The 19826-nt window shown below is 40.2% G+C and overlaps 5 protein-coding genes and 1 long non-coding RNA gene across 7 annotated transcripts; 3 read left to right on the top strand and 3 right to left on the bottom strand.

The window, feature by feature from the left end:
• Window positions 1-682: 682 nt before the first annotated feature.
• Window positions 683-3163, bottom strand: LOC119030253 (homeobox protein goosecoid-2). The gene is made up of 3 exons (XM_037117685.1): window positions 1327-3163; window positions 1015-1250; window positions 683-760 (listed from the first exon to the last, which is right to left on the bottom strand). Exons 1-3 carry the CDS (start codon window positions 1556-1558, stop codon window positions 683-685), a joined length of 546 nt encoding a protein of 181 aa, XP_036973580.1. The 5' UTR covers window positions 1559-3163.
• A 1524-nt stretch (window positions 3164-4687) lies between these two features.
• On the top strand, window positions 4688-7868 carry LOC119029561. The gene is made up of 2 exons (XM_037116449.1): window positions 4688-4998; window positions 6630-7868. Exons 1-2 carry the CDS (start codon window positions 4869-4871, stop codon window positions 7337-7339), a joined length of 840 nt encoding a protein of 279 aa, XP_036972344.1. The 5' UTR covers window positions 4688-4868; the 3' UTR covers window positions 7340-7868.
• A 799-nt stretch (window positions 7869-8667) lies between these two features.
• rnf185 (ring finger protein 185) lies at window positions 8668-11591 on the bottom strand. Of its 2 annotated transcripts, XM_037116451.1 has the most exons (7): window positions 11471-11591; window positions 10904-11188; window positions 9919-9937; window positions 9688-9800; window positions 9405-9459; window positions 8901-9018; window positions 8668-8814 (listed from the first exon to the last, which is right to left on the bottom strand). In XM_037116451.1, exons 2-7 carry the CDS (start codon window positions 11080-11082, stop codon window positions 8717-8719), a joined length of 582 nt encoding a protein of 193 aa, XP_036972346.1. In that variant the 5' UTR covers window positions 11083-11188; window positions 11471-11591; the 3' UTR covers window positions 8668-8716. The 2 variants fall into 2 exon arrangements, with proteins under 2 accessions (XP_036972346.1, XP_036972347.1); XM_037116452.1 differs by having other exon boundaries at window positions 8668-8811; window positions 10904-11533.
• Window positions 11592-11598: 7 nt separating this feature from the next.
• LOC119029564 lies at window positions 11599-16049 on the top strand. The gene is made up of 3 exons (XR_005078024.1): window positions 11599-11800; window positions 13267-13365; window positions 15516-16049. It is a non-coding gene; the product is annotated as an uncharacterized LOC119029564 (long non-coding RNA).
• On the bottom strand, window positions 12561-15457 carry LOC119029559 (chemokine-like receptor 1). Its single transcript, XM_037116444.1, has 2 exons — window positions 14409-15457; window positions 12561-14311 (listed from the first exon to the last, which is right to left on the bottom strand). Exon 2 carries the CDS (start codon window positions 14271-14273, stop codon window positions 13263-13265), a length of 1011 nt encoding a protein of 336 aa, XP_036972339.1. The 5' UTR covers window positions 14274-14311; window positions 14409-15457; the 3' UTR covers window positions 12561-13262.
• A 572-nt stretch (window positions 16050-16621) lies between the features above and the next one.
• LOC119029563 (iron-sulfur cluster assembly scaffold protein IscU-like) lies at window positions 16622-19678 on the top strand. The gene is made up of 5 exons (XM_037116453.1): window positions 16622-16779; window positions 18140-18253; window positions 18668-18778; window positions 18895-18973; window positions 19056-19678. Exons 1-5 carry the CDS (start codon window positions 16678-16680, stop codon window positions 19145-19147), a joined length of 498 nt encoding a protein of 165 aa, XP_036972348.1. The 5' UTR covers window positions 16622-16677; the 3' UTR covers window positions 19148-19678.
• Window positions 19679-19826: the final 148 nt, after the last annotated feature.

Raw genomic sequence — 19826 nt, forward strand, 5'->3', positions numbered from 1 at the left:
GCAATCTGCAAAGTTACTAGTAACTAATGTTATCAAATAAATGTGGTGGGGTACAAAGCACGATATTTCCTTCCAAAATGAAGTTTAGTGGGAGTATAAAATAACAGACTTGGAGATAGTCATGTTAGTACAAGTACATTGAAATTGTATTTAAGTGCATTACTTGAGTAAATGCACTCATTTATTTCTCATCATAACTTATTAGCCTGCTCACAAACTGTAAGGAAAAGATGTATGCATGTCAGCTTTTGATATAGACACTTCAACTGGGAAGTGTTTTGGGTCGCATAAAAAATGAAGCTTCTCCATCTCTGTCATAACAACTTTATTTGTTCTCAAGGACACTTTTTTCACAACAAGTGCAAACTATAAAAATCCATTTACAGCTCCAAGATTTGACTCTCAGGATTATATTAACATATACAGTACTTCAGTCAAGTCCTACTATCATGCACTTCATCAATCAGACACATTAACAGGTTACAAAGCTCTCCGCAGTCACATGAATTGACTGAAGCAAAGGGTTTGTCTGTTATCTGGAAACAAAGGTTATGCCTATTTGTCATAATTTGCAACAACAGCAAGAATAAAGAATCCTTGTATTTATGTAAAACACACACACATACACACACGCGCACACACACACACACACACACACACACACACACACACACACACACATTTAGTTTTGTGTGTTTCCCAAACCAAATGATAGTCTTTTCTGACGCCTCCACTTTGCTCTTCGGTTTTTGAACCAAACCTATCAGGAGAAAAAATTATTTATTATTATTATCTTATTGTTATTATTTAGTCATTGTGTCATACAGATGTATATATTTAAAACACCATAAATGAACTAGAGCTTTGATTAAACATGATCAAACTTGCACACATCTTAAGTGTTTCTCCATCTGCCACAATACACTTACTCAGCTGGATCTTATCTAACCCCGCATCACTGTGAAAACACGACTGTTATCTGTTGAAAGACTGAATGTAACACAACAGTCTTACCTCTACCCTTTCTTCTCTTAAGTGAGTGTGCTGTGCCAGTTTCTCCCTCGTGTTCACATCTGGATACTGGTTCTGCAGGAACAGCTCCTCCAGTGCGTCCAGCTGCTCCTCTGTGAAAATCGTGCGGTGACGTCTGGTCCTCCTCTGCACCTGACCGGGCGTCTGCTCCTCCCTGTGAGCATCTCCCAGCCTGCATGGGTCTGCGAGCATCGCCGGTGGCCAACTGTACTGACAGGCTGCAGGGACGACATCTGTTTTTTAGGTCAGTGATGTCAAAAACCAGTGTGTAAATGGAGGTGAGAATGGTCTTACCTTCGTGGATGAAATCAGTCTGGTATACGTCTCCACAGTGGGAGCAGTAGCAGCAGCACAGACAGGTATGATGAACAGTCTCTGCCTGGCCTCCAACAGGACCCACCATCCTGTCTTTTATTCCACTGGCTCCACATGACCGCCTGTCTCCATTACTGTTTGGATACTTGCTCAGAATGTTCTCAATAGTGAAAGGAAACTTTTGTCTCTCCATCCCGATCAGTCCATCCATCTCCGGCAGAAAAATTCAACGCAGGCAGTGGATATTGACATGCAGTACTTTTGGATAGTTCAGCCTCAGCTGCTCCTCTGCTTCTCCTCTCTCTATAACAGCGTGTCAGGCCCTTATAGTGAAATTGGGAGGCAAAAAAAATAGTAAAACTATAATCCCCCCTATGGACCAGACACATAAAACGGTTGAAACTTAATTCCTGGCTAATCTGGGCAGTTTTGTGAAGAGGTTAGGGAGGACGGCAGATTCGGTTAATCTTGCTTCATTCCTTTCTCCAAAAGAAATCAGATTTCAGTGCATAAAATGAGAAGTGGAGAGCTCCTAAGATCCTTATTGTTGAGGTTTTAGAGAAAAGGGGATTGCTTGGTATTAGAAACCTGGATTTAAAGATGAACGTTTTTTTTTTTTGGTGTGGCCAGAGACTTGTGTATGCTGACTTTGAGGATTAGCCCTTAAATTTATTTAATAATGTCACCTTCCCATTTAGCTTTATCAACAAAGGATCTTGTGCAAATCAGCAGATATGTTCAAGTTGACAACAGCAGTGAATACTAATGGCACACAGTCATTCTGCAGATGAATGACTGACTCATTTTGCCAGTGACGTGTGTGGACGACACTAATAGATTTGTTGGTATTATTCACCACAGACGATCACAGAGGTTCCCTCCGTGTGGTTTGTATTCCCCATCATGCATCATGTGTCTTATCTGTGTGGTGCAGTCTCACTTCTCTGACAATGTGCGCAGCTGAGGTAAAGCTATTACAGGTTAAATTCATCCCCCCGCCAACAAATCCTGTGATTTCATACAAGGCAATACACCTTTTTTTTTCTTCTTCTTTCCTTCAAGAGAATTAATGGATTTCCACAATCTGTCTTAAGCTCCTCTTATAAGGGCTTTTGAAAACAGATAACAATAAACACCATCCCATCCTTTTCACTCGGGTTTAATAGCGCCCGGAATGTTGATGTATAGTTTGCCGGAGCATGCGAGATCGCTATCTGGGAGTTATTGTGGCTCTCAATAGAAGGAATTGTACCACATCCACACTGGTTCAAAACAGTTCAAAATTCATTACCGGGGATTAGAATGATAAAGGCTCATTTTGTTGTTGTAAGAGCAATACGTGGTACAAGAGGGGAAGTAAAGAGAAGCTACCTCCGCACCAAGGACATTACAGTTATTTGGTAGATTTTTAAGGAGCTACTCTTCAAATACTCAACCCAAAGGGACGCAAAGAGAGGAAATGGACAATTATGTTTTTCACTCCCTCACTCTCTAGAAACCAAACACCACACTTCCCAACCCTCCTTATTTTCCAGAGATGCTCCTGTTTTTTTTTTATTCCACTCTCCCTGCCTCCACCTGGGGTATCAATTCTCCCATATTTCTCCTTATAGTTACAGCAGCTGTCCAGTGTGTATTCTACTGCACTGTTGCAGCTCGTCTTCCTCAGTGAGTGAGAGACGGACAAAGAAATTACATGAAATGAAGAAGAGGAAGCAAATTTCAGATGTAAATAATGACTAACTGAATGAGAACTGATTGATTTTAGATGTGTGCAAGTTCACATTAGAGTATTACTTTTCACCTTTTCCTGCAAATTAAAAGTATTTAACACAAAATGCTGTTGCAGTGTACTTTGTATTGTCATTCTTTAAAAGTCATTGTAGAAAGCTGGACAAAAAGTCTCTAAAACCCTCAGACCCCACGCTTTGGTTTCCAAATCCTCTCTGTTTTCGGGGTTGGCAAACACCAGATCAGATATAGTGACAAAAAAGCATGTTGATACCAGGCAGCGGCTCTCAAGAAATGCAATTGCTTCTCTGTGTTATCGTGATGTGAAGCTGCATCTGCGAAGACTGTTATTTCTGAAAAATGTTACACAGTTATGATAAGGGTTGATCTGAGATACATTTCTGCGTAATAATCACTGACTCATATGTCCTCTGGGTTACGTGTTGGGATCAGAACTACTCAAACAGCAGGTCTGTGGGAGAAATAAAATCAAAACATGAATAATGATAAATGACACAAATCCCATCAGGACTATCCAGAAGAGATTAAAAATACACCCACACACTGGCTGTTGATAAATTGGCAGAGAGCGCCACATGGCTTCAGACCATTCACGTGTGAAAAAGCTCAGTGTCTCTGCTCACTGCTGGACCGCAGCCCAAAACCTCCTGGGGAATCGGAGATTGCAGCTGTGCGACCAGGAAATGCAGAGGATCAGCCGTCCTCTCTGTGTTCGCTCCAGACCTGCTCGTATGTGAGCTCGAGCAGGCAGAAAAGTCACAGTTAACTGCTGAGGGCTCAGAGAACACTGGTCGGATAGTGAAACCCCCGGGAACAAGAGAGGAATCGAGAACACCAACCTGTGGCTGCAGACACACATGTAATAGCTGTATATAAAAATACAAATATATTGATTTCATAGTTTCACTCTTTTTCTTCTCATAGTTTTTCCCTGTAATCTGAAAATGAGTGAATGTTTTTTTTTATATTAGTATGTTTGTACCTTTGTAAAAATAATAATAATAATAATAAATAATCTCCTACAGATAAGATAAAACAGAACTTTATAGATCCTGAAGGAAATACTTGTGCCAGAGAGCTCGAGATAACAGTGACATAAAGATGAAATGCAAAAACATGAGAGACTAATCATGACAAAGTGTAAAATTGAGTATACGCTGATATCAGTGCCAGAATGACAATAAAAATAAGATACATTTAGGAAAAATAATATGGTATAGGTAGAAATAGGTGATATATACAGTGATATTAATGAGTAATCAAAGGTAATATTGTACCTGATATTGTTAATGTATTGATAAGTAAAATGTATTGAAAACTGATTATTACTGAGTTAGTAAGTGCTTTGTTTACATTTAGCAGATCCTGCCAACTTTTCCCAGAGAGCAACTTGTTTATTCAGTTATGGAAAAAAATATTCTCAGTTTGTATAATTACCTCATTCATATTATAAATATTTGGCTTCATAATGATCATTAAACTGATGGTCAACTCATAAAATAGTTGAGTAAACCTCATGTCTGATTTAAAACAGGTGTGTAGACTGACTTCTTATGAATCACCCCACAGTGAAGCAGGACTGAGTGCTGCGCCCCCCAGTGACAGAAAACTAAAATGGCCGCCGTTGAACGGCGGAGCGACACAGCGCGGCAGGCAGCCCGCCACTCGCGATAACTCGCGTTGGTGCAGCAGCTGGGCGGAAAAGGCGGGAGAAGACTGCCGCTTCCGCGTACGCGCAGCAGCACGGGCAGACACAACAGTAGGGCAAAATGGACGATAAGTTAATATTGGCTGTATTTAATTATCCAGAGCTGTACAATGTCACTTTGCCGAATTACCGCTGCACAGAAAGTCGGGCAAATGCTTGGAGAAGCATCAGTGTCGTCCTGGGTCTCCCATGTGAGTGTGTGATTGTTTTTTTTGTTTATCACAACTTTACTGCCAGTTAATATTTTGCTTAGCCGATGTCGGATGTTGGTGACTGAACAGACAAGAATTAGAACACCTTCTCAGAGGTAGAGACGGTCTTCGTGTTTCTTCAAAGAGGCTTTTTAATTTTTCTTTATTTATCCGCGTGAGTGCCCACACGGCTCGGTGGTGTGGTTGCAGCCGCGCGCACCGTGCTAGCGGTAACAGCCGCGGCCCGCACGCCGTAGGCCGCGCTGCACCGAACGGCACGGTCCGGCTCTGCTGCTGTGCCGCCGCCGACCGCGTGTGTTCCGACACGCTCAGCGGCACGAAGCTCCCGACGCGCGTGCTTTTACCGTTTCGAGTCCCATTGAAGGGAAAGCTTCTCTAAGTATCGTGCAAGCGACGGGAGAGAGAAAAAAAAAATGTCGGAGCGAGGAGACGGAGGGCGCAGCCCGACATGTACTCAGGTGCACGAAATCACAGGCAGCGATGGGGCGGCGTGTAACACGGCTGAACTAACATGACCTCCAGACAGCTCGTTAAAAGACAAATATGACGAAGAATTAAAGGGAATAACCCTTTAATCTTTGTTTCTGTAACTTTAAATCAAAGTTTCGCGATGTACTTCCTCTTTTACTTTTGAGAAGTATTTCTATATATATTAATACCCCATACTGTACATGATCACATAAAGTACACTTCCTGAACACTTTAAAAGGTACAAATACACAATTAAATTCAATATGATAAGGGCAGCTCTGTTGCGAATTCTACATTTAGGAAATATGATATTTTTGTTTTACTTTTTGGCTAAACTTAAAGAGGTGTTCATCCAACTATATACTATTTCAGTACTGTTCATAGTCTACAGCCAAATACAGCAGAGAACAATCAGCTATATGTCAACAGCAGTGGATTGATGAATTGTTTAGCTGAAATTTGTCTGGGCCAATATCCCTCTGAGTTTTACCTGGACAACAGAAACCTAGGTGTACTTTCTGACCCAAAGACAAATTTGAAGACCACTACAACTGACCACAAACATTTAGCTATAATTACAACAGCGTTGTGTGTTTCATAATAATCCATTTTGTCAACTGTGGGCAGAAGAGCACAATTCTCATCAGCATGTTAGATGTCTGTACCCATTCAGTCTATCATCCTGTGCAAAAAAAAAAAAAAAAAAAATACATTTGCAGAACATTTTTGGGAATATTAGTTCTGGGGAAACATTTTCATTGTAACCATCATTTTTTTTAAAACTGTGTGGTCAGTTTGTTTACATTTCTATTAGAGGATAAGTACACCCTATAAAGAAAATTAGGTCATTAAAACAAATTTTCCTCCCAAATAACTGAAGCAGATGGAGACATTTTTTTTAAATGTAAACAAACAAAAATGGTTCCATACAGGTCCTCTGGAGTAAACCACGTCTGCAGAAGCACAGATAAGCCAAATTGATTTGAAAAGAGATGATGAATGAATAGATAATGGCCTCATTTTCATTTTTGAGTGAAATGATCCTTTAATAGTATTTTTCACCATTCTTGTGCATTGTAAATAGAAGAATCTGAGTGATTACTTGCTGCTTACACTTTGATATTTTTTTCTATTTCTAGCTGAAGAATGTAAAAGAAAATGGAAGAACATGAGAGACAGGTACTTGAAGGAAGTACGGCTGGAGATCAAAAGCAAGAAGCAAGGAGAGCTCATCCAGAGTAAATGGAAATACAGACAACTTATGAATTTTATTGCACCCTTCACTGGATCGAGAAGCGGAGTTGCAGACATCTGCAGCAACAACAATGATGACCACGACAATCCTGACAACGAATCTGGCAGCACGGAGGCAGAAAATGTATCAGAGACTGTCAAGACACCACAGTCCATGGTGAAGGTCCCTGTGAGCCAGTCTGACCTCAAGCCCCAGGTAGCCTTTGTGACGCAGCTCCCTTCAGTGTCTCAGGATGCGCAGATGGCCCAGCTGGCTGTTCTGGCCAAGATGCCATCAAGCTCACAGATCAGCCCCAGCAGCAAAACTGGACGGAAAAGGCGCCTGATGCAAGAGTCACTTTCACCCCCTTCTTCTCAGAGGGCACCATCCCCTACAAAATGGCTGGTCAAAGACAATGGCACCTCATTTCCCAGCAGGCCACGGGATGAGGACGAACTGTTCCTGCTGAGCTTTGTGCCCGCTCTGAAGCGACTCGCTCCACAAAAGAGGTGCGAGACTAAAATTAAGATCCAGCAGATTATGTATGAAGCGGAGTTCAGCGTTGCACAGACAGGATCTCAAGAAAAACAGATGGAGTCAGAAATGCAGGACTAAACCAGGAAATGCCGACTTTTTTTGTACTTTACTGTTTTCTAAAGACCAAGATATCTATTTTTACAGCTCGAAGTGGATGAGTTTGAAGAACATCTTCTTTTTCATGTGAAATGACTAACATGAAGAACAGCCAATACATCTCAGTATTTAACAAATCATTGAACTTTTTCACGCCATCCTGGATCAGTGTATTTTGTATATTTATTCGATGAGACTAACAGCCCCAATAGATTTATTAATGAAACAACAGACAGATTATGGTTAACATATTTTTATTTACATAGTTTTACTGTCAATAGAGTGAATTCACATTTAGAAAAGTGGTTTCATGTTAAACCAACCAATCTTCATTTTAACTCTGTAATAATCTACAGTATTTTACATTTAATTACAGTCAAAGAGAAAGCTGAGCAAAAATAATTTGGAGAGGAACACTGTTTCATAAATTAACCTTTCAACTGCTTACACATGCGCCAACACATTTATTTTTCCATCTCATCTAAAATAAAGAGACATTGTTTTGATTTCACAAAACTTGTATGGTTTTTGTTAAATTCTGAAGATGTGTAATTTGTAAGCGTACAGCTAGATAAAAACAAGACAAATCTTAGTAAATTAGTGAACAGAAAGACAGTATGGAGGCAGCACGAGCTTGTTATCAAGTACAAATAAAGGCCTGTAAAAGTATGCCCTTTTCCTGGAAGACATTTGGACACGTCACAGTAGGAAAAGCACAGGTGTAAATAATTTTTTTAAAAAAAAGGAACAGAACCATTGTTAATGTTATGATTGAAACCTGTTCTTTCCCTGCTGTGATCACTGAATAAGAGTAGGTCCAACTGACCTAAACTAATCGTTATTATTATCAATAAAAGCAAACTCAAATGTTATAGGGATCAAGCAGGGTAGTCTGATAGGAAATTACCCTATAAATCATAAGATTGGAGTCGTGTATGATCCTCATTAGCACGGCGCACTGGTGGTGTAGCTGAGTTTAAATATAGTAATAGTAACGAAACGGTACAAAAAAACGAAGTTGATCAAAAATGCTAGGCGACAGCACATGAATGATCTCCAGTTTAAGTGTCTGATTAAAATAGAGACAGTCGTGCATTTAGATATTAAAGGGAGAAGGTTGGCTAAGCAGTATGAAGTTTGGGTGGAGGAATTATGGATAAATTCTGGAGTGCCACATTGCAAGCACATGAAGCAACTGTGTTTGGCAGTTAAAACATAAGGCAACCAAATGTGGTTCACCTTGAGAGGTCTTTATACTTGGATAAACTCATCTTAATTTTGAAGAAAGAAAAAAAAAAAAGGAACCAAAACATGTTTGAAGGCAGAATCACATAGGTGTGAACCGTGATTTCCACGCTTTTATGCAATCAGCAGCCAAAACATAATCACCAGGGCAACAAACAGGAAGAGTCGAGACAGAAACTGTTCGTCCATGTGCTGGGGTGTCCCAGGAGCTGCTGTGTGGGAAAATAATTAACAAACAGAGGTTATTTCATATGTCGTTGAACAAATCAGTATCAGTGAATGTGTAAAAGATAAATACCTGGAGGAGGTCTTCCATCATTGATGTTAAAAGCTGTAGCAAAAATACCAAATGGAAAAGCGCCGATTCCAAACGACATTTGGAAACCACCATCTCCGAAGCCAAACCCTTGAAAGCCCTGTAGAACATGCATTTTATCATTAGCATAAAAATGTGTCTTTGCATCTTCCTATGTAGTCACAATATCTACACAGTGAGTGAGACGTGACGCAACAGCCAGTGCAACTTGTGATCATTCTCAAGAGACACCTGTGCACCTTAGCTGTTAGCATCTAATGGATCCCAGTGGGAAATGTTCTTTTGTTAATGGATTAAGCACTACAGCAGCTGCATCACCCTATGTAATAGTTTCATCATGAATGCATGTTACTCAACAGCGGATATGGCACTGAAAATCTACGGAAAGCAGCCATACAGGTTTGGAACCAAGAAAATATTGATCCTAAAACAAAATCAGATACTTTATTACCATGCAAGTATACTTAGAGTATGCAGAGTACTTACACCACGGTTTTCTGGCTCAGGCCTTTGCCCCTGTGGTCGAGGGGGTGTTCTTTCTCTAAAACAAAACCAAATTATGTAAAAGCCATCATGACAATCATATGCACTGTTCATACACCCATCTCATCTTAAAAACTGTCCATTTTAAGTTATTACTCCCAACCAATGTTGGATAACAAAATGTGAACGGAAATAATCCACCACTCGAGAATCCTGGGAATACTTTGACTTTCCATGATACAGTTAAGTTTAGAGCCTGCTTGATCTGTGGTTTTAAACTTCTCACCTGGGGTCTTGTTGACCTGTGCTTCCTCGCCCATATAAGGGGATGACTTTGTCTCGGCTGATGCCAGCTTTACACACTGGACACACTTGTCTGTTTGGTCTGGTCTCCAACCACTGCATAAAGACAAAGAGGTTTAAAGAACCAGACTGTCTGCATCAGTAATATACCACCAACAAAAATGCATGTTCGGCGGCATTTGTGAATAGTGAGGAGGGAGGAGATTCAACTTACCTGGTGCAAGCAAGGCCAGCTGATCAAGAGGAGATGCAAAGGAAGATGAGTGTTGGACAGGGAAGAAGTTGAATTAGTAAAAACATAATATGCCTCCTAGAACAACTTAACTGAAAAAAACAAAAAAAAACATTCATATATCTTGTGTTCACAAGAGAACACAATCACCCCTTCACTGATGAGCTCAGTCACAAAAGAAAAGGAAAACCAAAATGACAAACTACTTTCCTACTTTGGGATTTAACTTCTCCTAGAAAATTAATGACTAAACTGGTACCGTCACCACTGATATCAGACCAGGTGGTTAAGATCTGACCTGTCCTGAATGGACAGAAGTTAGCTAGAGTTATGTGTGACGGGGGTGGGCCTGACACAGTGGGTGGAAAGTTGCGAAATGGAAAGAGATAATGAAATCAAAACAACGTCAAAATCTGCTTACAGATATACAACACTATAATATACTAGCAGCTTGTGGCTCATATTTACAGACTTTACATTTGTGGAATAAAGCCTATGCTTTAAAGTATCATCATAGAAAGTTGCAAAAAGCAGTGAAATTCCTTTAATAATTAGTATTTTAAATTCATGTCCTAGAGAGGCACTTAGAAACAATATGATAGATGATAAATGATTCATTTTCTGTAAGCATCTCCGTCTTAATGCAAGTGCAAAACTGATGGAACAGCTTAACTAGTGGTCTTATCTGTAATCAAATTATTTTATACCAACATGCAAATCATACATATCAGCAATACAAATAATGATGGTCGCTGGTAATAAATGCTGGCTTTAAAACTGACACTGGCCAGTAGGATGCCGTATGTCAGCAGACCAGTGTACCCTCAGTTCACCTCTCGTTCAATGATATGAAACGTAAGATAAGCTGGTCTGATCAGGATCTGGCCTGTAGCCTTAATACCTTGTCTGAGGTGGGTTATAAAAGCCAAACTGTAAACATGTGAGTGACAAAGGCAATGGTTCTTACCAGAAGAGGTGTCCACACAGGCTGATCACTGCATCCTTGGCGGTGTCGAGACATATGTTGCACTCAAACGTGCTGTCCTGGTTGCCACTGTCGGCCGCAGTCGAGCTGCTGGATCCGGGACCTGGGTTTTCAGTGGCCGCGGTAGGGCCAGGGGTTGGAGGGGCGGCGGCGGTGGCCATTTACAGATAGATCCACTCAACAGGACGGTACAGGTGGGGTGACTCCACTGGCACCCAGCTCTTCAAAATAAGTACATATGGAGGCCCAGCGGATGGGGGTATAACACTAGCAAAGAGGAGACGACGGGAGACTGAGTTTAACGAGGATTACTCTTAAAAAACGAGCGAAATCAAACAAAAAAACAACGCGTGCTAGCTTCCATCTACAAATGGAGTTGCTAACGTTAACAAGCTAAGGGAGAAATGACAGCATTACTGTCCGACCGATTCAACGGAAACATAGAAGCGAACAACAAATCCTACAGCTTTAATCCACACTCTCGTTCGAGGTGTGATTTTTCTGACTGAAACGGCAAAACTTGTTGGGAAGTTGAGAAAATATCCTTACAGCTGGTTGCATCACAGTCCACAGCAGATCCACAAACCGGTAGTAGATCCTTGTGAGAGGCAGGGGGCGTGGCTACTGGAGTGTTGGGAATGCGTTGCCCTCAGTGAGGTCTGTCAGGTGCCTATGACAACCAATCAGGCGCCAGTATTTATTAAAGGATGTTTTTATTAGTTTGTTTCGCTATTTTTGGGCAGCACAGTTAGCGTTAGCCACGATACTGATATATTATCGTCTTATAAAGTTAAAATGGTGGACATTTTAGGAAACAGTTGCTTGTATATTACACATAAACAGCATTTATTTGAAGTCGTCTCTGTCCACTAGGTGAATGTAAGTCCTATGCTTGCTCACTTTTCAGTTTTAGATTCCACCAACCCTGGAAAAAAACAGCCAGGGTCACAGCCAGCTAGTGACTTTGTGAGTCAGTAGCAAGACCAGCATATGTTGTGTTTTGGTGCTGGTCTATGCTGGTTTTTCCAGCAGGGAACTGGTAGAAGTAGGAGAAAATAGCTATAGCATCCGTTGTGTTTACCAGCTAACTTATTTTTGACTCTATCTGCTATTTGGTGCAGGGCAGTTACAGGCAGTCAGAGTTAAATACCAAAACAATGAGCTAAAAGACACCAAAGAAATTCTGTAAAGCTGCAGCAGTGTGATGATTTGTAACTATGGAGTTCCTCCTTTTCTTGCATTTCATAGGCGTAGTCGTTTCCTTTGTAAATGTAGAAATATTAATGAGAGCGGTTTTAAGCTGCTGTGTGACTTATTGTAGTTTTAGCAAACATCCTGTCCATTTTGCAGTAAGCAGTCCCCTCCCTCCTCTATGTCGCCAGATGAAGGAGCAGCCGTAATCACCAGACATAGCAGCAAACAGGAGGATCCTGCTCACTGCATGTTCACAAGCCTTTTCATTGAGTTCTCTGACCTGATAAGATAAAGTGGGCAGGGATGCCAGAAAACCTATTCTTTCTTTTACTGGATGAGCAGGGGGAGGAGAAACATGGGTTACTGACCAAACACTGTATGAAAAATATTGCTGTTGGAATATAGAGATATTTAAAACATGAATGAATACAAATACGCCACCCACTCAGCAGCTTTAAAAGTTTTATTAACTTAAAATTACAACAATAATATATAACAATCCTGCGTGGAAGTAGGACTTCCGTAAATCATAAGGGAAGTCTGAATTTTTATAGAAGTTTGCAAAAGAAAGCTGGAACAACTTAAGTGGAACATTCACTTGTTCACTTCCCTTGAATTGTTCAATATGCCTCCATTTCTTTAAAACATAAAAAAAAAATCATCAAGAATATATAAGAGGGCACAAAGTCACATGAATCTGTCACTTCAGTTATATGTTTTAGTTCTTTGAGTTTATATTATATTTTAAATTATGTATTTTGTTCAATCCAAAACAGTTCATTCGTCCCAGACGGAGCAATTTGTGCAGGTTTGCAAATATAACAGCACACAAACACACAAGGAATTAATTTACACACAAAAAATTACAAAATATCTGAGTGAAAATATTGTTTTTGAAAAGAAACAAAGAGTTATTGTCTTGGGCCAATCCATACCTGAGAAACATAGTCCAAATGACCAAGCGTGATCACTGAGTCATGCAAATTTTATGTTGTGACAAAATATAGCATTTTCTGTGATAAATAAGTCATTGATACAAACAGGTTTTATACAGTATACATACAACATGCCATGACATGTGTTTACATTGATGTCACCCAGTTGTATAATTGAATGCTGTTCTGTTAAATACTCCTTGCCTTTGATTTTAGATAACGTCCATTGACTTACACCTTGAGTGACTGAGACCACCCGTACGAATGTCATCCGCCATGGCCTCCTCTATCCTTGATGTCAAAGAACGTTTCAAGGTTTGCTTGAAGTCATTACCAATGAACACATAGAGGACTGGGGATATGAAACTGTTGGCTGCAGCCAGGGTGCCCCCCACTTTCAGGCCAGTTTGAAATGTATACAGGCTGTGGTTCTTTAAGTCTAACTCTAAAAGAACAAAGGTGTGATAGGGGACCCAGCAAAGGAAGAATGACAAGATGAGCAGTGCCATGACTTTGTAGGGCTTTGTTGACTTGAGGGTCAAACTTCTCAGCTTCACAGCAAGCACGGCGCAGCAGAACACAATCATGAGGAAAGGAATCACGAACCCAAGGACGAATCGACTCAGTACCACTGTCTTGTGTCTGGAAAGACCATTGTAATCGGTGTAGCACTGAGTGACTGAGCCCAGGACTTTGACTTGTCTGACGATCACTGAGGGCAAAGTTAGGAGCGCAGAAAATAACCACACCAGGACAACAACTCCAAACGCTTTCCGAACTGTCCGGTGGTTATGTGACCACACAGGGAACGAAATCATGATGCAGCGATCGGCGCTGATCAAAACCAACAGGAACACGCTGCTGTACATGTTGAGAAACAGAGCGGAGGAGGTGAGCTTGCACAAGGCCAGTCCGAAAGGCCAGTGTAGGTTGATCATGTAGAATATTTCCAGGGGCAGAATGGCACAGAACAAAAAGGCTGAAATGGCCAGACTGATGTACCAGGTGGTGATGACCGTTCTTTTCATTTTCCATCCGCATATCCAGATCACTAATGCATTTCCTCCAAGGCCAATAACACATATAATGATGTTGATCGCCACCAGAACGTAAGTTAAAGTAGAGTGAGAAGAGCTGAAATCCAGTGTATTAGTGGGGGTGGAGTTGTTCTCAGTTTCATTGTCTGGAGTGTAGTCGCCAAATTCAACATAATCCACCTCCATGCTGGTTATCTCTCTGAAATATGGAACACTGGGTCTTTCTGTATAAACATTTACAAACATATGATTATAGCAGTTCAGAAATTGTATTAAAAAAATGTTCTCAATTTGGTAAATTAAATGAGCTGGAGTACTCACGTTATGTCTTGAAGTGGAAACAATCAGTAGAAAGTGCCTTCCTCCTGAGTCCCGCTTCAGCTGGATGCAACTTCTCACTTCTGTTTCCTGAGCAGAGTACTGACGAAAACTGATCAGACTGGATATGTCACGGAACAAATGACGATCTCTCACTGTCCACTAACCACAATCTTGTTTTGTGTTTGTGGGTGAGTTTTACAGGCTTAACTTGGTCACAAGAATACATGGACAAAATACTGTTTTTCTGATGCTTTTAAATGGATATTTCAAGTCTTACAACATCCTATAAACCACCGTTGCAATCCCACAAAGGAGATCCCCTTCACCCACACAAGGCGACAAAACCACCAGCTCACATTTCAAAACCAGGGGTGTGACTAGAGACCATTTTATTAGAAATGCACTGTTTGCAAAAAAAAGACTTGGGTCAAAGGTGACTTCCTTTTGCATTATTTGTTGTAACACAAAAAATTGGATTACAATATTACACACCATCAAAACTTCTTATCATCTTATTGTACTAAGTGTAACACAACAACTTCTTTGTGGTAGGAGTGACACACTTAAAAAATGTGGCACAAATCAGTTCCCTGCTTCCTTTTCAAAACTTAATTCAACTATTAAAAAACAGAATTCACCTGAAAAACAGTTTACAATATTAACAATTGTACTTTACCTCTTTTATCTTCATTTAACTGTCCCAAGTTCAGAGTCTTGTAAATGTAAACTAAGAAAGCCAGAACAAGAAATAGCAGGAAGAGGATTTTAGATGCTCAGGGTATGATTAGTTCCACATGTTTGAATCTGTGAAAGCTTCTCTGTTCTTAGTACATCTTTGTCTGATATTAACTCTAAGTGTGACATGTTTGCACTGAGATGTTTGAGAAAGCCATGACACAGTGGTGGTGTTAAATGTCTCTTAAAGGGTTTCAGTCATCAAGCTATAGGAATTTGTATAGGCAGCTGTATCTTCTGTAAATGCAGTGAACAGTGAACATTTTTCCCTCAGATGGCACAGAATTACCACTGCTCCCTTAAGTGATATTAAATACATACCAGCATTATCATAATCGTCCAATTTTTCTTTTATTTGGCCTTTATTGACAGGGCAGCTGAGAGAGGTGACAGGAAATGGGATGAGAGAGTGGGGGGACGACATGCAGTGAAGGGCCACAGGTTGGACATGAACCCCGGTCTGCTGCAGCGAGGACAAAGCCTCTGTACACGGGATGCACTCTCAACAAACTTAGCTAACAGGTGCCCCGATTCCTTTATTTTTTTCACCAGTGTTGTTTTGAGTGCAGTTCCCTAAAAATCATATGATGCTGTTGTGTAACAGAAAAAAGGCTGAGTAAATCATTTTCAGCTAAACAGTAATCACAAGGCACTAACCAGCAAACCTCATCTGAACTGCTCTGAGTTATAGTTTGATAGTGTTCAGCGCTGAAAAGCACCTTTGTCCACCTCCTTAAGTGCTGTATGTATCATAGTTCTTAGGTACTTGTATATTTCTACTATATACAACTTAATACTTGGGAAAAAAAATGTTTTCGATATTGCTAGATACCAGATTGGACATACAATCATATCTGGTTAATAAAATGTAACACGTTGTTAAAGAATAAACAACACATCAGTATATTTTGCTTTTGTTTTTTTTTCTTCTTCTTTTTAAAAAGTGTGTAATTTTGAATGCAGGACATGTATCAGTAATCTAATATTTTTACACTGTAAGTGATTTGTCTCAGTACATCTTCCCTAGTAGTTGTAGTTTATAATCTCAGCCAAGTTTAGCCATCAAATAAATGTAGTTGAGTAAAAAGTACATTATTATATATCAACTAATCAATTACTTGCTGTTAGAGAAGAATAATACATCTATAAAATTGCCTCACATTCTTCCAAAGATACGTTGCAACTTTTCTAAAGTCTTTGCAAATATGTGTACACATTGGTTGCTACATTAATTAAAAGAATCATCAGTTTCAACCTTACATCAGTGTTTGTAACCTTCGCGAATGAATATTCACCGAGGATGAAGATCATATATGTGGAGTGATTATAGACTTAATAATACAGTCATGGTGTACAGGCACTGTTTTATAAACATAAAAACACGGGTATAAAAAGATATTCCCCTTCCACTGGTTTATTTAAAGTGGACATGCGCAGATGTGATTGGATTAGCTCCTCCCCATGGTAGTGACGTATGATCGAGGCTTCGAGCTGCTCTCCTCTTTGAAACTGCGCCACTCTCGTTTCTGTCAACATGGCGGGTACAGTGGCTAACAAGTGTCTGAGTCCTCTGGCTTTCCTCACCAGGACCCTGTCTGCTCCGGAGTTCATCACCCAGTGCTGCTACCACAAGAAGGTAAAACACGGAGTTTGTTACAGCTTTATTAAAAGGGGGCTGCGTCACAGTGTGCTAGCTCGGTTAATGTGTACAAGTGTGATTATGTTTACATATTTCCTCCAGCCTTGAGTCTCTTAATAGGAGCATCGTGAGTGACATGCTTCAGGTTTATTACATTTATTTCAATTTATTAAATGGAGCTGGTTCACAACAAGAAGCTGGTTTAAACATGGTTGACTGTACAAACAAACTAGGTTATATCATTCTGCTTACATATGGGATGCTTAGGGGGTGTGGCAGAAACACATAACCAGGCACTTATTACATACCAGCATGTTAGCTAACATTAGTGAACATTATTTGTGTCATTCTAGCTTGTGAGTGAATTGAAGACCAGAATAACGTCACTAATCTGTCCCCCAGCTGGCAACTAGCACAGCTCTAATACTGGATTAATAAGCTCTAAGGGATGGTGAGGTAGCTTGGTGTGCTAGAAAACTGTAAATGTTCCTACCTGTTAAAAAAAAGAAAAGAATAATAAATTCATGAGGATGCAGCATCTTTCAGCTGTCTATTGAGATGTTCAGTCTGAGTGACGTGACCATCTGATGCAACATGAAGTCATGGTGTTGCGGCAGTCAAAATCAATGATACATGCAAGTGAAATTGGTTTATAGTGTAAGCAGAGATGGTTTGTACTTCCTGGATCAATTCAAACCGAATAAACACTTTATTGAAGGGCTTTATTAGTCTGTGACGCACTGTAAATGTGGGCAGTTATTAACCAGTGAGCATCCGGTTCTGTCTGCTTTCCACTGAAGATGTAAACCAAGAAGTTCCTTATAAAAGCTGCACAGTGTAAATTTGTAAGTTCCTTATGAAAGCTGTACACTTTGACCACATTTGTTTTATTTTCCTACACCATCAACTTGGTTTAAAAAGCTAATATATTACATACATGTAGATAAGTCAACATGGAAAACAAACAACATGTCAAAAACATGTTATTTTATGTGTAAAGTATACAAAGCAATACAAGCTTAGCCCCTTATTGTCTTTGTCAGCATGACTCAGCAACTCGAGGGGTGAGGAGGAGGACAGGATGCAGGAGTTGATATAGTAGACAATGAAATCCGGTGCTAATCTTGTTTATTTCAATGTCCCTTACGTAATGGTGAAAACTCGTAGTTGTATAACATTAATGCTCAAGACTTCCTGACATGATTTTTCTGATTCTAGAAAAATGTAAAAATCCTTCCAAGATGTTACTGTTATTTCACTACACTGTCATATTTCTTTCAGTGTTGTGGATTAATCTTTCAAACATGACTGCACTGTTTCCCCCCAACGTGATGTTTCTTCTCTTTTCTGTGTGAAGGTGGTTGATCATTATGAGAACCCAAGAAATGTGGGCACTTTGGACAAACAGTCCAAGAATGTGGGGACCGGCTTGGTGGGTGCTCCAGCCTGTGGAGATGTGATGAAGCTCCAGGTATGTTTGTCACCGAGCATGGATATGTTACACAATTTTGTATAAGCACAGAGACATTTAGACTGAAGTATATCAACACAGTTAAAAGTCTGTGGTAGAACCAACAACAGAGCTTTGATGCATTACATCCCTGTTTGACATTTAAGATGACGCTAAGGCTTTTTCCCTTAGTTTTTTCCTAATCCAATTGATGATCTGAGGACAGCTCACATTGTTTATTTTACATATTGTAAAGCTCATTGTGACAATGTGATTGTGATTTTGGGCTTTATAACTAAAACTGACTTGACATAAACAACTTAGTTTGTTGCTATAAAGCCTCCCCCAGTTAATTTTACGGAAGATACTGCACTGGCACTTGAGTAAAACTCAAACAAAAAAAGAAACAAAAAAAAAACCTTTTTGTTTTGTCAGATTGAGGTGGACGACCAGGGGAAGATTGTGGATGCCAGATTCAAAACTTTTGGCTGTGGCTCTGCTATTGCCTCTAGCTCTCTGGCCACCGAGTGGGTGAAGGGCAAATCTGTGAGTGTACATGCTACAGACTGTCTTCTTTTTTCTACCTCTTATTTATTCTTTTCTGCTCATGCCTTATCATTTTCTGGAAAGATTTTTGTGGTTACTGGAGCTTTTCTTTCCAGGTGGATGAAGCTTTGATGATAAAGAACACTGACATTGCCAAAGAGCTCTGTCTTCCCCCAGTTAAACTTCACTGCTCTAGTAAGTTTTTATACAAAAATTCTTCTTTTCCAAACTGCTTCACACATGAATGTGCATTTGACCTAATTTGTTTTCCCCTCAGTGCTGGCAGAGGACGCCATCAAGGCTGCCCTGGCTGATTATCGCCTCAAGCAGGAGGACGTCCAGCAGGAGGCAGTCAGGGCCAGCAATTAAACAGGGCACGCTCCCTCCGAGTTCGGCACCACTGTTTGCTTCCTGCTGTCAAGAAGAGAAGTAGCAGTAGTCCATTTCCAGCACCTCACTGTCGTCCTGCAGTATTGATGGGGCACACCTAATGAAGTTGATGACCACGTACACCATCGTCAACCCTCTGTAGCAGTGTGACACCGGGCTCTCTGTGTTAGTCTGTGCTCCTCTAACCTTCTATACTGAACCTTTAGCCTGTCACGTAAACGCACAATGTAAGCACTGTTTGGGCTGTTGGTACAGAGCTGAGCCTTATTTTCGAGATGTGTTATATTTTAAGATTTTGTGCTTGAGGAGTGTTGATCTGAATGGTGTGATGGGGATTAAAGCTAAAAGCTGTTAAAGTAACCTGTCTGCACCCTAAAGCACTGACCTTTTGATATGCAAGTAAGCAAAGTGGCTTGAAACAATGGAAGGGTCCACTGATTTGAAGGGTAATTCATAATTATTTAGTAATGCTTCCTTGACTATCCGCAATAAAAGTATTGTGAACCTTAATTAGTGTTGAGTGGATTTCATTACTTTGAGCAACCTGAATATAAGACCTTTATAAGTTGGACATTGTGACCTGTTAAAAAGGGAGAAGCACAGGTTTAACTCATTTTATGAGCGATGGCTGCATGTATAATAGGGATGCACAATATGT

The sequence above is a fragment of the Acanthopagrus latus genome, chromosome 12 (assembly GCF_904848185.1).
Source record: "Acanthopagrus latus isolate v.2019 chromosome 12, fAcaLat1.1, whole genome shotgun sequence".
NCBI classification, from domain to species: domain Eukaryota; kingdom Metazoa; phylum Chordata; class Actinopteri; order Spariformes; family Sparidae; genus Acanthopagrus; species Acanthopagrus latus.